At 45.3% G+C, this 15,000-nt stretch overlaps 1 protein-coding gene across 2 annotated transcripts in view; it reads right to left on the reverse strand.

Annotated features, from left to right (window-relative positions):
• Positions 1-697: 697 nt before the first annotated feature.
• The window catches only part of LOC113013792 (neural cell adhesion molecule L1.1-like), a 43,484-nt gene continuing 29,181 nt past the window's right edge, over positions 698-15,000 (reverse strand). The window contains exons 14-28 of one of the 2 annotated variants that reach the window (XM_026154948.2): positions 13,714-13,841; positions 13,491-13,592; positions 10,538-10,744; positions 9,570-9,640; positions 9,239-9,464; positions 6,241-6,347; positions 5,623-5,893; positions 5,152-5,274; positions 4,739-4,915; positions 4,517-4,630; positions 3,701-3,850; positions 2,091-2,222; positions 1,935-2,007; positions 1,536-1,547; positions 698-1,013 (exon numbers count right to left, since the gene is read on the reverse strand). In XM_026154948.2, the coding sequence (XP_026010733.2) occupies positions 758-1,013; positions 1,536-1,547; positions 1,935-2,007; positions 2,091-2,222; positions 3,701-3,850; positions 4,517-4,630; positions 4,739-4,915; positions 5,152-5,274; positions 5,623-5,893; positions 6,241-6,347; positions 9,239-9,464; positions 9,570-9,640; positions 10,538-10,744; positions 13,491-13,592; positions 13,714-13,841 (2,149 nt within the window). In that variant the 3' untranslated portion in view covers positions 698-757. The remainder of the gene's footprint in view (positions 1,014-1,535; positions 1,548-1,934; positions 2,008-2,090; positions 2,223-3,700; positions 3,851-4,516; positions 4,631-4,738; positions 4,916-5,151; positions 5,275-5,622; positions 5,894-6,240; positions 6,348-9,238; positions 9,465-9,569; positions 9,641-10,537; positions 10,745-13,490; positions 13,593-13,713; positions 13,842-15,000) is intronic. The other variant, XM_080295707.1, reaches the window with a different exon arrangement.

Below are 15,000 nucleotides of genomic sequence, written 5' to 3' on the forward strand. Positions count from 1 at the left end.
TATGCTGAGGTGTCAGAACTCGTCATGAAGGGTACGGAGAGGACATCAGAAGCTCAAACTGTATTAGCTAAAATGCACAGAGAATGGATCCTTTATCAGAATTAGTATTAATAAGCTTTATTATTTTATTTTTATGTTTAAGCTGATATTCACCGTTAGCCAATCAGCTGTCACTTGGTTCTTCCAGACTAGCAAACTGTTTGCTTTGTGGTCACTGACTACAAAAAGTTAGTCCAGAATTTTAAATATTCATTAATAATCCTACATAAGAACTAGTCTGTTTTGTATCCCTTTATTATGAATTCAATTGAAGTTTCATAGCTCTTAAACTGTCTCCATGTACTCATTTGGGTGTTAATCTATGTGAGTAGTTACTGACATGTGAAGCTGAATCAGATGCTGCAGACCAGAATAACATTCGCTGCGTGTCTTCGGCGGGCTACGCGTCCCGAACACCATCTCAGTTGTTACAAAATCAGAAGTTTTACATGTTCAGTAACAATCCTGCAAACAGACTGAGCTCATGTAACCTGACTCACCGAGCTCAGGAGCAGCTGGTGCAGCTCTCGCCCTCACCTCACTCAGTTTGTTCGCTCATACGAGTTTCTAATCACACGGTTGTATGTGTGTGTGTTTTTGTGTGTGTTTGTAAACTGTAAACAGCTTCACTGCATAAACCAATGGAATGTACTGACATTGTGTGTGTGTGTGTGTGTGTGTGTGTGTGTGTGTGTGTGTGTTTTGGCCATGTGTGTCTCTAGCTGGGCCGATTTAGGATGCTCGACATGGAGGGAGCGACGGGGGGAGGTGGGACTGCATTAACGGGGGAGGCGGGGCCCGAGCTCTCGTTGCCGTGGGGAACAGATGCCCGGCCGCTGTACTGGCCGATGAAGGAGCCGTCCTCGTTGAACTGGATGTCCACGCTGTCCCCGTATTCAGCCAGAGAGTCGACGCTGCCCATCTTACTTTCCTCCAGAGACTGCTGGCTGTCCGAGCGCTTCTCATCGCCATCGCTGGAGGACGGCACAGAGACTCAGTGTAAATTCTCACAGACAAAAAGTGAAGTCTGATAAATGCAGGAACATGCTGTGTAGCATCACACAGACACGGTGACATCATAACTGTGTCAAATTTGTGAAATATGTCCCAAACTGAAAATGGAAAGAAAGAAACTGCATGGGTAAGTACATCCTCTTTAACAGTTCATCATGTTAAGGAGGATCAAGTTATTATAAGTATTTAAATAAATTTAAAGTATTTAAATAAAAAAAATGTAATGATATAAAATAAACAATTTTAAAAATGCTGAAAAGACAAATATGAAATAACATAGTATAAAATAACACATGAATAAAATGTTAATAAAATTCTTCCTGGTGTTCAAGGACTGCAGGCTGATTATGCAAATGATGCCTAATTACACAAAAACTCAAAGAAATGCACACAGAATGAAAAGTTTCATTAAATCTAAACAGCTTCTCGACACAAACACGCAAACACACATGTGAGTGCTACAGAGGGGTGAACTGTCCTACCTCTCCAGGGATCTGCAGGCAGAGCATTGAAGGGAGAAAGAAAAGTGAATGAAAGGAAGCAGAGCTGCGAGCATGACGAGCTGCACGCTCAGATGAAGCCGTCAAACTCGATGTTTCAGAAACAAAACAAAGTTTCATAATATGATTTACTGCAGGGATATTATCACTGTTTATATAAAAACATACTGTATATAACTGATCTCATTGTTGTGTCGACATGAAGGATTTTTGTGCAAAAACTAAACAACAACACACTGACTCAAATCGCAGGGTCGCTCTGTGTTTTGTGCTCTTGCTGTATTTTGTACCTGCAGGGCCACCGTAGCACTTTGTTCTGTGTGGAAGCAAATGCATTTCAAGCATAGCCTGTAATCATGAGTGACATTCAAAAAGGCCCACCTGTATTCTCCAAAGGCTTCATCTTTCATTGGTCGAGCTTCAGAGTCCACCTCCTTACTTTCTTTGTCCTTCACTGTGAAAAAAAGAAACCTTTAACTCTGCGTTAGAGTCTGTGTGAGTCAGAGAGTGTTAGTCCAGCTGCGCACCACAGTGTACCTGCATATTTGCCGCCCTTGCTGCGTTTGATAAGGCAGAGGATGAGCAGTATGAGAACCAGCAGCACGATGGCGCTGATGAGTCCAATCAGCCAGCCTTGGGTGGCGAACCTGCCGGTTATCTCTGACGGCACTGAGAGAACAGAGACAGACTGTCACAGAAATGTTTGGAATGATGTCTGTGAAGGTTCTCAGTCATCCAGGTCATCGTAGTCTAAGGAGCTTGGAAAGAAAAGCGTCTGGACTTCTTTGAGTTGCTTGAAGACGTTTCACCTCTCATCTGTGAAGCTTCTAGCTTCTAGGATCAAATGGTGGAGAATCCCAGATTTAAGCTCTTTGGGAGTAACCCACCGAGAGGACCCCTAATGATCCTCTACCTAATTACATGAGCCAAGGTGTGAAGGTGTAGGTCCCAATCAGCCAAGGTTTCGAGTGAGCTCATTGTGAAACTTAGCCCCATCCTAACATGTGATTTCCTGAGGTCAGATGGCCCAGGAAGCGTCTGGGAAGGATCTCAGAACTGGATTAAAGATTGCAGACAGTTGGTGTCTCCACCATTTGACGCTAGAACTGAAGAAGCTTCTCGGATGAGAGGTGAAACGTCTTCAAGCAACTTAAAGAAGTCCAGACGCGTTTGGAATTATGATTTTCACACAGGTAGCGAGATTAGCCCGCCTGAAAACTCCACAGTGCTAGTCCCAAAAGTTGATTCTGTTCATTGGACGTAACGTTTTCAGTGGGAGAAACACTTCGTCATCATCCAGGTGATTTCTTCAGTCTCAGCTGACTGCAGGTTTCAATCTTATAAACAGTCCATTTGCATAATGACTGAAACCAGCCCACTGAGGAACAATGGGCTGGGAGGTCAGTTCCTTGATCATTAATATGCAAATTCTCTTGACCATTGATCAACAACCACTGATCAAAGCTCATTGATCAATGGCCATGAGTCCCATTCACAGAGAGTTGGGGAATGGCTGCAATCACAGCATTGTAAGATGGTAACAGATGTACCCTTAGGCCCCCTCCTCGATTCAGAGATGGTCTTTCCCTTTTCACATAAATGGCCTCCTTGACTCCGCCCTTAAACCAGCGTTCCTCCCTATCCAGGATGTTACATCCTCATCATTGAAAGAGTGTCCACTGGCCTGTAGGTGTGAATAGACTGCAGAGTCTTGGCCTGACGAGGTGGCTCTTCTGTGATGTGACACCCGCTTCGCCAGAGGTTGCTTACTTTCTCCAATGTATAAATCCTGGCAATCCTCCAACCAGATCAAAGCTCCAGGTCAAGCTTTGTTCAGAGAATTTGCATACTAATGATCAAGGAACTGACCTCCCAGCCCATTGTTCCTTCAGTGGGCTGGTTTCAGTCATTATACAAATGTCCTGTTTATAAGGTTGGGGAAACCTGCAGTCAGCTGAGACTGAAGAAGTCGCTTAAATCAGTGATGAAGTGTTTCTCCCACTGAAAACGTTACGTCCAGATGAACAGAATTAACTTTTTGGGATTTACTTACCTGGATGATTGAGCACGCATCAGGACGTCGACAGTGCTAGATTTGTGAATCTGTGAAGATTGTGGCATCAACCTCTACTACTCTGCATACTTACATGGTTCCACGGTCTTTGCCTCGCCTTGCCAATAAGTGGAGTTTCCATGCATGACCCTCAGGTGGTACTGAGCTCCTGGTTGGAGGCCCGTCAGCATATAGAAACCCTGCGTAGTGTTGACCTGTTCTGACTTCTCCCACCCACCGCCTCCTGCAGCCACACGGCAGAGAAGAATGAAACATATGAAGAACATAGTAGGAATCAATCCTAAAGCTGTTCCTCCTCTCATTTAATGAACTGTCTCTGATTCTTCTGCTCTTTCTAATAATTCTGCTGTGAAGTTGATCCAGAGACGCTGCAGAAGCAAAACAGTGTGAAAATTCATATTCAAATCACTGGATACGCATGAAACATCAGAGAGTCGTGACAGTTTAATCTACTTGTTATCATCATAACAAGTTGGGAGCTGTTTACTTGTTCTTGGTTCACTGCAGGTTCTTCAGGCTCGTCTCACTTTGGATTGAACCATTAGTCAGGCTGTCATGTTCTCAGACCAAAGTATAACTTCAAGAGAAAAAAGCCTTAAAGGTTTATTTTTTGGACATTTGAGAGTTTTTTCAGATTTGACTGTTGAGCCTCCGCATGCTGTTCTTCAACACTGAAGTTTAAACCTCTGTTCGATCATTTAGAGTCAGGATCTTCAAAATAATTGGTCGAATCACCGCCGGGAACTGTTATCAAGACTTTGAGAAGGACTCAGACATGTTTTCCTTCCTTACTCTCCAGCTCCTTTATTCCCCTTTCTAAGAGTCATTGTCCACACATGCTCACAGACCCCCTCAAACTTCCTCTCCCTGCAAGCCGTCCTGTCCTTACCGCTCTTCTTGAGGTATTGGATGTGGAAGCCGTGGTTTCGGTTTCTCTCTCCGGGCACCCAGCTCAGGTGGACTGATGCGTTACCAGAGGTTACTGTGATGTTTCTCGGAGGCTCTAGAAGGCAGGGGGGTGGAGAAAACAAGGTCAATTTGAGAATTTGGTTTTATTTCACTAAATAAAGCCGAACACTAAACGGTGTGAGGCAGAATTCTGAAGTTTCACCTCCATCAAGCAGGGTGGCTCCCCTGCGTGTGATGGGAGGGCCTTGTCCAATCTTTGTGCATGCTGTTACTTTGAAGATGTAATGGCTGTCGGGGTCCAGGTTGTCCAGCGTGATGTGCTTTACTGTGGGATCATTGACATTCAGTATCTCCACAGGACTGTCTTTGCTTTCCACCTCTACAGATGAAACACAAACCAGGCAGAAAAACATGACTAAGAACGCTTGGTGGCCAAACGCTGTTCCCAGAAAGTGAAATAAATAAAACTTAAACAGGGACAAAGAAAAACATTGAAATCTGAAGGAAACACCAGAAAGTAAAGTTACAACAGAATTCAAGGATGAACACAAAAAGAAAAGTCACAATCGTTAAACTTCATCTTATTTTCATGACGCAGCCAGGATCAGACCTTACCCCGTTGGTACTGCACTATGTATCCCAGCAGAATGCCGTTGGTCTCAGCTGGAGGGCTCCAGGAGAGAATCAGGGATTTTTCTGTCGGGCTTTCAAACTCCAGAGTTGCAGGAGGACCAGGAACTGCACACACAGAACAGTTCCAGGTGAGGTTTGTGTAACTTGAGAACTGATCCTGAACTCTTAGACACGAGGGAAGAAAGTTCGGTTGACTTTATTCTGTCTGAATGTCAAAGTCCGCTCGGATATGAATGTCGTGTCGTAAGCTTTTGGGTCAGGTGCAGAGGTTGCAATGGGCTGGAACAAGAGCAGCATTCTGATACCTTCAAATAATTGGTAATTAAAGCAGACAGCTAACTTACTACACAATGCTGCTCAGATCAGTTGACCTTTGACTTGTGGAACCTGTCAAATCGCACTTCGATCCATGGTCACATGACCCTCAAACAGCAGTGTTTGGTTGAAACTCACCTCCCTCCGGCGTGTGGAAGTGGTGCGGCGGGGAGCGAGGACTCTCCCCTTTGCTGTTAAACGCAGTGACCGTCAGCTCATACTCAGAAAACAGTCGCAGTCCCGTCACCTCCGCTGAGGTCTTGCTATGGTCAACCTCCTCCACCTGCCAGCTGTGCTCGTCTGTCTCACTCAATTGTTTAGATCTTTCTCCTCTGTCCTCCTCATGTTGGGATTGTCTGAGAGACCTCCGGCTCCGTTCGGCCTTGGGAGCCAGCCTCTTATAGTAGATCTGAAACAAGCATAGAGAAACATGAACACACTTTATGTGCTTTGATAAAGTTACAGCTGAAAATGAAATTAAAAAATTCAGAACACGATAAAAACTTTTATCAGCCTGTGTTTTCATCCATTATTCTACTAATCAAAGATGCCACTCGGGACTATTTTCTGGGGTTTGATTGACAGAAAGATTATAAAGTTTCTCAGTATTAAAGATGGGCAGAGGCTCAAAGCCAAAGTCCAATTAAATTTTTGAAACATCGCACCAAGTAATAACCTTACATGAACAGAGGATTTAAATGTTAAGAGCATTTCTGTGATGTGAGTCAGGTAATTAAACTCAATGAGAAGTGCTACCCTGTATCCCAGCAGCAAACCTCGGACCCTCTGGGCTTCGTTCCAGCTCACTCTGATGGTGCTGTTCATCACGGTGGTTGAAACTCCAGTCGGCGCTTCCTCTGGCTCTGAGAGAAGCAGCAAGGCATGAACATAAGAAATCAGCACAGCAGCGATGTTATTTGCACAAACTCGCAGTTTATGACTGTGTGTGTGAATGTGTATTGATATCTTTGTGGGGACAAAAGTTGGACTTTTACTATAGTTGTGGGGACCAACAGCCTTCATGGGGACCAGAATTCTGGTCCTCACAAGTCTGAAGGCATTTTTAAAACTAAAAAAGGTGGTTCTAGTGTCAGGGTTACAACTGGGTTATGGTTAGGTTTAGGGTAAGGGGCTAGGGAAAGCATTATGTCAGTTACACACAAGATATGAATACGCAACATGTGTATGTGTGTGTGCACGGTTTTCTGTCAGAGACAAACTTCTGAATTTCTGCTGAATTCATTACACTAGTAAATACCCATTGCAGCAGTAATGACTTGTCTGTGATTGTCAGGATATTTCTAAGCAATACGGTGATGTCATAATATAAGCACGTGAACCTGAAATGATGAATAGTTTAACAGCATGTGTCTGTGAAGGTCCTCATTGATCCAGGTCATCGTAGTCTAAGGAGCTTGGAAAGAAAAGCGTCTGGACTTCTTTAAGTTGCTTGAAGACGTTTCACCTCTCATTCGAGAAGCTTCTTCAGTTTTAGGGTCAAATGGTGGAGAGTCCCAGATTTAAGCTCTTTGGGAGTAACCCACCGAGAGGGACAATGGACCCACTATTGACCCTCTACCTAAGCACACGAGCCAAGAGAAGACAGATGTGTGAAGGAGTGACCTTTGACCTTTAGATGCCGATGGACAGCTGAGTCTTGTCCTGTGGAGGTGGCTCTTCTGTGTTGTGCCATGTGCTTGTGAAGTGGCTGTTTGGTCTCTCCAATGTAGAGGTCTGGGCATTCCTCGCTGCACTGTACAGCAAACACCATATTGTTAAGTTTGTGTTTAGGAGTTTTGTCTTTGGGATGAACCAGTTTCTGTCTGAGCGTGTTGCTGGGTCTGAAGTAAACTGGGATGTTGTGCTTGGAGAAAACTCCTAAAGAATGGCAAACAGTTATCCTTTGTGTCAAACTAGGGAAGACACAAAGGATAACTGTTTGTCATTCCTGAACTGTGCTGTGCGCATTGAGAAGAAACCTCAACATCGAAGTTTACCGGAAGCCCACGCACACGGACCAGTACCTCCTCTTTGACTCCCATCACCCTCTGGAACACAGACTTGGAGTAATTAGGACCCTACACCACCGGGCAGAACATGTTCCCTCTAAGCCTGAAGGGAAAAAGAAGGAACACACACATGCAAAGGAAACACTTAAAACATTGTCATCCCCTCTGTAGCCGGTGTATCAGAGAAACTCAGGAGAGTTTTCTCCAAGCACAACATCCTAGTTTACTTCAGACCCAGCAACACGCTCAGACAGAAACTGGTTCACCCGAACGACAAAACTCCTAAACACAAACTTAACAATGTGGTGTATGCTGTACAGTGCAGCGAGGAATGCTCAGACCTCTACATTGGAGAGACCAAACAGCCACTTCACAAGCACATGGCACAACACAGAAGAGCCACCTCCACAGGACAAGACTCAGCAGTCCATCTGCATCTTAAGGATAAAGGACACTCTTTCGAGGATGCCAATGTTCACACTTTGGACAGAGAGGACAGATGGTTTGAAAGAGGAGTGAAAGAAGCATCTATGTCCACTGTGAGCGACCATCTTTGAACAGAGGGCGGAGCTTGTGACACCAATTGTCTGCCATCTATAATCCAGTTTTGAGATCCTTCCCAGATGCCTTAACGCCCACTCACACCCTGGGCCATCTGACCTCAGGAAATGACATAATAAGGTGGGGTCAGGTTTCACAATGAGCTCACCTGAAACTCTGGCTGATTGTGACCCACACCCAGTTTCACACCTTGGCTCATGTGATTAGAGGATCATCAGGGGGTCCTTTTGTCCCTCTGTGGGGGGGACACTCCCATATGGCCTAAATCTGGGACTCTCCACCATTTGACCCTAGAACTGAAGAAGCTTAGCCCGTTGGTAAGAACCTTTGGACGGTGTCATGTCACGCGTTGCTGCTGCTGCTGCTGCTGCTGCTGATAAAACACTGAGCTTTCCAAAGACCAGTGAAGACCTCAGAGCTCGAGGTAACTGAAGGAAACCGTGATGACTGCTGTGAGGAATGACCTTGGCAGTCATCACCTTTTTACCTCCTAACTACCCTCTAACTGAACAGTTCTCTAAGCCTGTGAAAGAACGCATGTGCAACCTCCTAAACAGAAATAAGTCAGTTCGAGCTGAAACTCGTATTTCTCATCAAAATGACAACATTACAAAAGAGGCAATTATTGATTCACATGCCGAACATTCAGCGTGAGACATTAAACCCTCAGCTGCATCATTCCCATCATCCACTCATTGAGATTCTTGACTTTTGACCTAAAGACATTTTCCCAGCAGGATCTAAGCACTGACAGGAAACTTCACTATATGCTCTGAGTGATTAACAGCCTGCACAGCAGCAAAGCATTCATGTGTACAGCTGCCGGGCACTCCAACAAGAGATGTTAGATTTGACATTTTGACAGAAAGAGCTGTGATGTGATGCTTCATGAAGCTGTTGCAGTGAGATTATTTATGACTGATGGCATTCATAAGCTGTATGGATAAACATGGTTAACTCAGATTGTTTTAAGTTGATATTTTCAGAACTGGCTCACTGTCATCAGTATTACTGACTTGTAGATATCATGTACTGTCTCTATATGTGTATGTATGAGCTTTAGTTCCAGTCCTCTCAGTGGGTGCACACAGGCTTTAGCCCTGTAATGGTTCCCAGTTACACACAATAACAGGCCCTCCCATTACAGCACTCGGCCACAGGGATGAAGCTCTGGGATGACGTACTGTCCTCTCCGGAGTGCCCGCTCTCCGACTTTGGTTCCGGTCCTCCTCCGAGAGCGTTGACAGATCGGACTTTGATCTCAAACGGTGTGTACGTTCCTGTGTTGTTCACTATGAACGGTGGAGACCTCACACGGCCGGAGTTCCAGTTTACATTTGACCCATCGGCCTCCCTCCACAGCACCTCGTACTGGAAGTTCTGGCCATTATGGAAACGCTTGTCTATCTCCTGCAACAGAAAGTAAGAATATGAAGTGCCCGTGGACTGTGCTTTTCATGAAACATATCAGAGGATGTTTACTCGAGCCCACTGCATACACGCTGACGTACTCACATCCCACGTGATGATCAGTGTCCCTGGTTCTGAGGAGTTACTGCGCACTCCTGTAGGGTTGATGGAGGGAACTAAAAGGGTGAAGGAAAATATCTCAGTTTAATAAACACACTTCAGTCATCCTGTATTGATCTTCTTTATTGATCTCCATGACCATTGATCAACCATGTTTTATATTTCTTTGTGAAACTTTCAGACTGATAATGTAATTAATGGTAAATACATTTTCCGTCCCTCTAATGTCAGCCTGAGGCTCAGCTGTGAGTCAGACTCCATGGTAAAACTTCACAGCAGAAACAAACTTCCTGCAGAAGAACAACACGGTGATGACCATAAACTGCTGTTCCAAAAACCGGTGGGTAATGCCACGCCTCATATTGAGCTCCTGGACACAGTCTATAAAAATCACTGCTAGTAGCAGTTGTAACTCTAAAGCTCATCACATCTGCTGCTAGCTTATATTGTTGTTTCATTCACTGAAGTCTTTTCCAGCCTCTGACACATGGATCCTATCACTTAAGGCTAGAGGTGGGCGGATCGATACCAATGCTGGTACTGGTATCGGATCGATACTATCATGATAGGATCGATTTTTATTTCTATCTTTTAGTTGCAGCACGTAGCCCAGTGAATTGTGTTAAATAAAGTGTATACCTCAAACATGCACCTGTGATGTTCACGGTCACGTCTATTTTATTTATGTCCTATAGCAAACATAAATTAAAAAAACCTCCCAATTTAAAATACACGAAAAGCTGAAGAGTGTGTTTTGTTGTGTCAACTAATTATTGTGGAAATTAAAAATCACAGTTGAAATCAGAATCTCATAAATCATGCTGCTCTTCCCTACATAAGCTGCCTTTAAGCTTTGGTATCAGTACTGGTATTGGCAGTACTGGCCCTGTATTTATTTGATATTGGATCTATACCAACATTTGCACAGCACAAGTTGAGGTATTGTTCTTTACCAGCAGGTGGCGTGCTGTGGTGGTCTGAGGAGTTGCTGTGTCTGCTCCTGCCAACCTCATTGATGGCGATGACCCGGAATCGGTAGGTGGAGAATGGATGGAGGGTCAGCTCCACGTGGTTGAAGTCGCCTGGCACTTTCTTCATTTCCTCCCATGTCCACTTCCTCTCCTCCGTGTGGTACTCCTCCCGAGCCTGTATGATGAACTCTGGAAGGAGTCAGACATGATCCGGTTCATCAGCTGTTTTTCAGCTGTAGGTCGGTTTTTCAGTTCAGTTCAGTTCTTTTTTATTTCAAACATATACATTCACCAACGTTTCATAAAATCATTCCATACAGTTGTTTGAAAAGGAGTAGGCAGAAGTATATACTTATTTAGCCCTACCCCCTCAGGTTTACATCCTCATCATCTAAACTTGAACAACAAAAACGTATACACCGCCTTCAACTTAGAACATAACATCTCAAAAAGTATTTTCACATGTTCAACTAAAACTATATTTAGATTTGCTAATTTGCAGAAGAAAATAAACATGAGTTTGACTGCTGTCTTGGGTTAATTGCATTTTCTTCATTCTTATACTTATTTAAAATTTATTGTTTGAGTTTTATTTTAAACTGGTTTATATCACTACTGACCTTTATTACTTCTTTTAACTCATTCCAGAATTTAACTCCCGCTATTGAAATAGACATTCTTTTCAATGTTGTTCTTACTCTTTGTAATTTTCAAATAAATACGTTTTAAATAAAGTTGAATGAGCAACATGGTTTGTTTCAGGAATGCCTAAGGTGTTCATCCATCCATCTTCTTCTGCTTTATCCGAGGCTGGGTCGCGGGGGCAGCAGCCTAAGCAAAGAGGCCCAGACCTCCCTCTCCCCAGCCACCTCCTCCAGCTTATCCGGGGGAACACCAAGGCGTTCCCAGGCCAGCCGAGAGATATAATCTCTCCAGCGTGTCCTGGGTCTGCCCTGGGGCCTCCTCCCGGTAGGACATGCCCGGAACACCTCACCCAGGAGGCGCCCAGGAGGCATCCTTGTCAGATGCCCGAACCACTTCAGCTGGCTCCTTTCGATGTGGAGGAGCTCTACTCTGAGCCCCTCCCGGATGGCTGAACTTCTCACCCTATCTCTAAGGGAGAGGCCAGCCACCCGTTATGGGAAGCTTATTTCCGCTGCTTGTATCCGCAATCTCGTTCTTTCGGTCACTACCCACAGCTCATGGCCATAAGTGAGGGTAGGGGCATAGATCGACCGGTAAATTGAGAGCTTCGCTTTTACACTCAGCTCTCTCTTCATCACGACGGACCGGTTCCAGTGCGAGCTGGAGGCCCTCACCCAATGAAGCCAACAGAACCACATCATCTGCGAAAAGCAGAGATGAGATTCTGAGGCCACCGAAGTGAAAGCCCTCCGCCACTTGGCTGTGCCTAGAAATCCTGTCCATAAAAATTATGAACAGAATTGGTGACAAAGGGCAGCCCTGGTGGAGCCCATCACCCACCAGGAACGAGTCCAACTTATTGCTGGCAATGCGAACCAAGCTCTTGCAACAGTTGTTGCAGGTTTGAATGGCCCGCAGCAATGGGCCAGACACCCCCATACTCCTGCAGCAGCTCCCACAGGACACCCCGAGGGACACGGTCGAATGCCTTCTCCAAGCCCACAAAACACATGTAGACTGGTTGGGCAAACTCCCATGCACCCTCAAGTATCCTCGAGAGGATAAAGAGCTGGTCCAGTGTTCCGCGACCAGGACGAAAACCGCATTGTTCCTCCTGCATCCGAGGTTCGACTAGTGGACGAACTCCCCTCTCCAGCACCCTGGCATAGACTTTCCCAGGGAGGCTGAGGAGTGTGATTTCCCTGTAGTTGAAACACACCCTCCGGTCCCCCTTCTTAAAGATGGGGACCACCACCCCGGTCTGCCAGTCCACAGGTACTGCCCCTGATCTCCATGCAACATTGTAGAGGCGTGTCAACCGGGACAGCCCTACAACGTCCAGAGCCTTCAGGAACTCGGGGCAGACCTCATCCACACCAGGGGCTCAGCCACCAAGGAGTTGTTTAACTGCCTCAGTCACCTCACCCCTGGAAATTGGCGGGTCATCCCCCTCATTCCCAGACTCTGCTTCCTACTCGGAAGACGTGTCAGTGGGATTAAGGAGGTCCAGGAAGTATTCCTTCCACCGTCTGACAATTTTCTCAGTCAAAGTCAGCAGCGCTCCATGACAGGCACCAACCACCTTGCAGCCGCAGCTCAATGCAGCAGCTTCGGCAATGGAGATGCTGAACATGGTGCATTCGGACTCAATGTCCCCAGTCTCCCTTGGAATGCTGTTGAAGCTCTGCCGGAGGTGTGCGTTGAAGATCTCACGGACTGGGGCCTCTGCTAGGTGTTCCCAGCACACCCTCACTACGCATTTAGGTGCACCGAGTCTATCCAGCGTCCTCCCCCGCCACCTGATCGATCTCACCACCAGGTGGTGGTCAGTTGACAGCGCAGACCCTTTCTTTACCTGAGTGTCCAGAACATATGGTCGCAGGTCTGGTGATACGATTACAAAACCGATTGTCCTGGTGCCACGTGCACTTATGGACACTCTTATGTTCGAACGAGGTGTTCGTTATGGCCAAACTGTGATTTGCACAGAAGTCCAATAACAAAACACCGCTCGGGTTCAGATCGGGGAGGCCTTTCCTCCCAATCATGCCCATCCAGGTCTCGCTGTCGTTACCCATGTTTTTCATAACTGATGAAGATGGAGTGTGATTGGTGGAGGTTGGTGGCCTGCTGTACTCCTTTTTCAGTCATCTCAGAAAAATCCAGAACATTTCATAAGGTTTAAGAGTCTCAGCAGGAAATGAAAATGTCCTCTTCAGCTGCTTCCACTATCAGCACATGACAACAGATACCAAAATTCGCATGTTTTGTTTGTGTGCGTGTGTGGTACCTGTGATGGGGCTGTTGTGGGAGAGTCCTGGGCTCCAGCTGAGAGTCACACTGACCCCCTCAGCATTAGACAGAGTCAGACCACTGGGAGGGTCCGGTTTTGCTGAGAGTACAACAGAAAACAATTAGAGCCACAGTCCAGACACACACACACACACACACACACACACACACACACACACACACACACACACACACACACACACACACACACACACACACACCTATGACAGTGATGGAGCCCTGTGCAATCACGTTGTCCACTTTAGTGATGACCTCACAGGAATACTTCGTGCTGTCATTTAATTGGACGTCTGTCACTTTCAGCGTGTTGTTCTTGAAGAAGGTGTACCTGCACACACACACGAGCACACGTGTAATTCTGTGTAACAACAACAGTACAAGTCATTTATTTCTGCACCCTGACAGAGACATGCAGACCTCCAGTTCAGAGCTGAGGAACTCAGATGTTTCTTGGATGGTGACACCTGAGAGCTGCTGTAATGTTCTCTCTCTGTGTTGAGAGTCATGAACGTTTATCGACGATGCTGCATTTCAAAGTATGCACTTTTACTACATTTTGGTTGTTTTTCATTCACAGACATAAACTTTTGTGGTATTAATAGCTGTACAAGTATGTTTGGCAACTCATTTCAGGGTCCAGCATCCATCATGCAGTCCATTCAGGTGCTTCCCATAAAGGATCGAGTCTTGTGATCAGACATGTCTGACCTGTTCTGAAGCTCAATCCTCTGAAGAAGCAGCTGATGATATGACTCAGTTATTTATTTTTCCCAAATTAAGATGAAAATGAGTCACTGGGATTATTTAATTATTAGGAAATTTGTGAGTGTGTCATTTTGGGGATCACATAGATAAGTACATTCACCATGAAGGTCTTTAGATTTCTGCTCTCAGAAAGAGAAATTTCCAGCTCAGAAACCAGTCCTCTGTTCTTCCTGCTGTCCATCTACACCAAGCGGTGCAAGTCCAAAGCTAGGAAGACTATGATGGACCTCTCCCATCCCAACAATGGACTCTTCTCACTGTTGAGGTCTGGGAAGCGCTTCCGCTCCCTTAAGGCCAAAACAGAGAGAATGAGGAGGAGCTTCTTCCCCCAGGCTATTCGGGGCCTGAACCAGGTGTAGGACTGGACTCTCCCAAACACGTCACTATAAGACTGGACTCTCACACACGTCACCACACGCACCACCACACATTTCCTATAATCCTATAATTCCTATAATTTATAATCCTTATCTTTATAATCTCTTCTGCTATTTGCACATTCTTTACTGTAAATTCCTAAGTTAATTTGTAAATTTTTGTAGTAAATTGTAAATATTGTAAAACTTTTCTTCTGTCATTTAATGGTCGGGCATTGTACAGCTACAAGCATTTCACCCCCATGTCATACTGTGTATGGTTGTGTGTGTGTGACAAATAAAATTTGAATTTGAATTTGAATTTGAATTTCCAGAGATTTCTTCTGTTTCCTCCCAAATAAAAGA

Source organism: Astatotilapia calliptera, chromosome 20 (genome assembly GCF_964374335.1).
Source record: "Astatotilapia calliptera chromosome 20, fAstCal68.1, whole genome shotgun sequence".
Lineage (NCBI taxonomy): Eukaryota > Metazoa > Chordata > Actinopteri > Cichliformes > Cichlidae > Astatotilapia > Astatotilapia calliptera.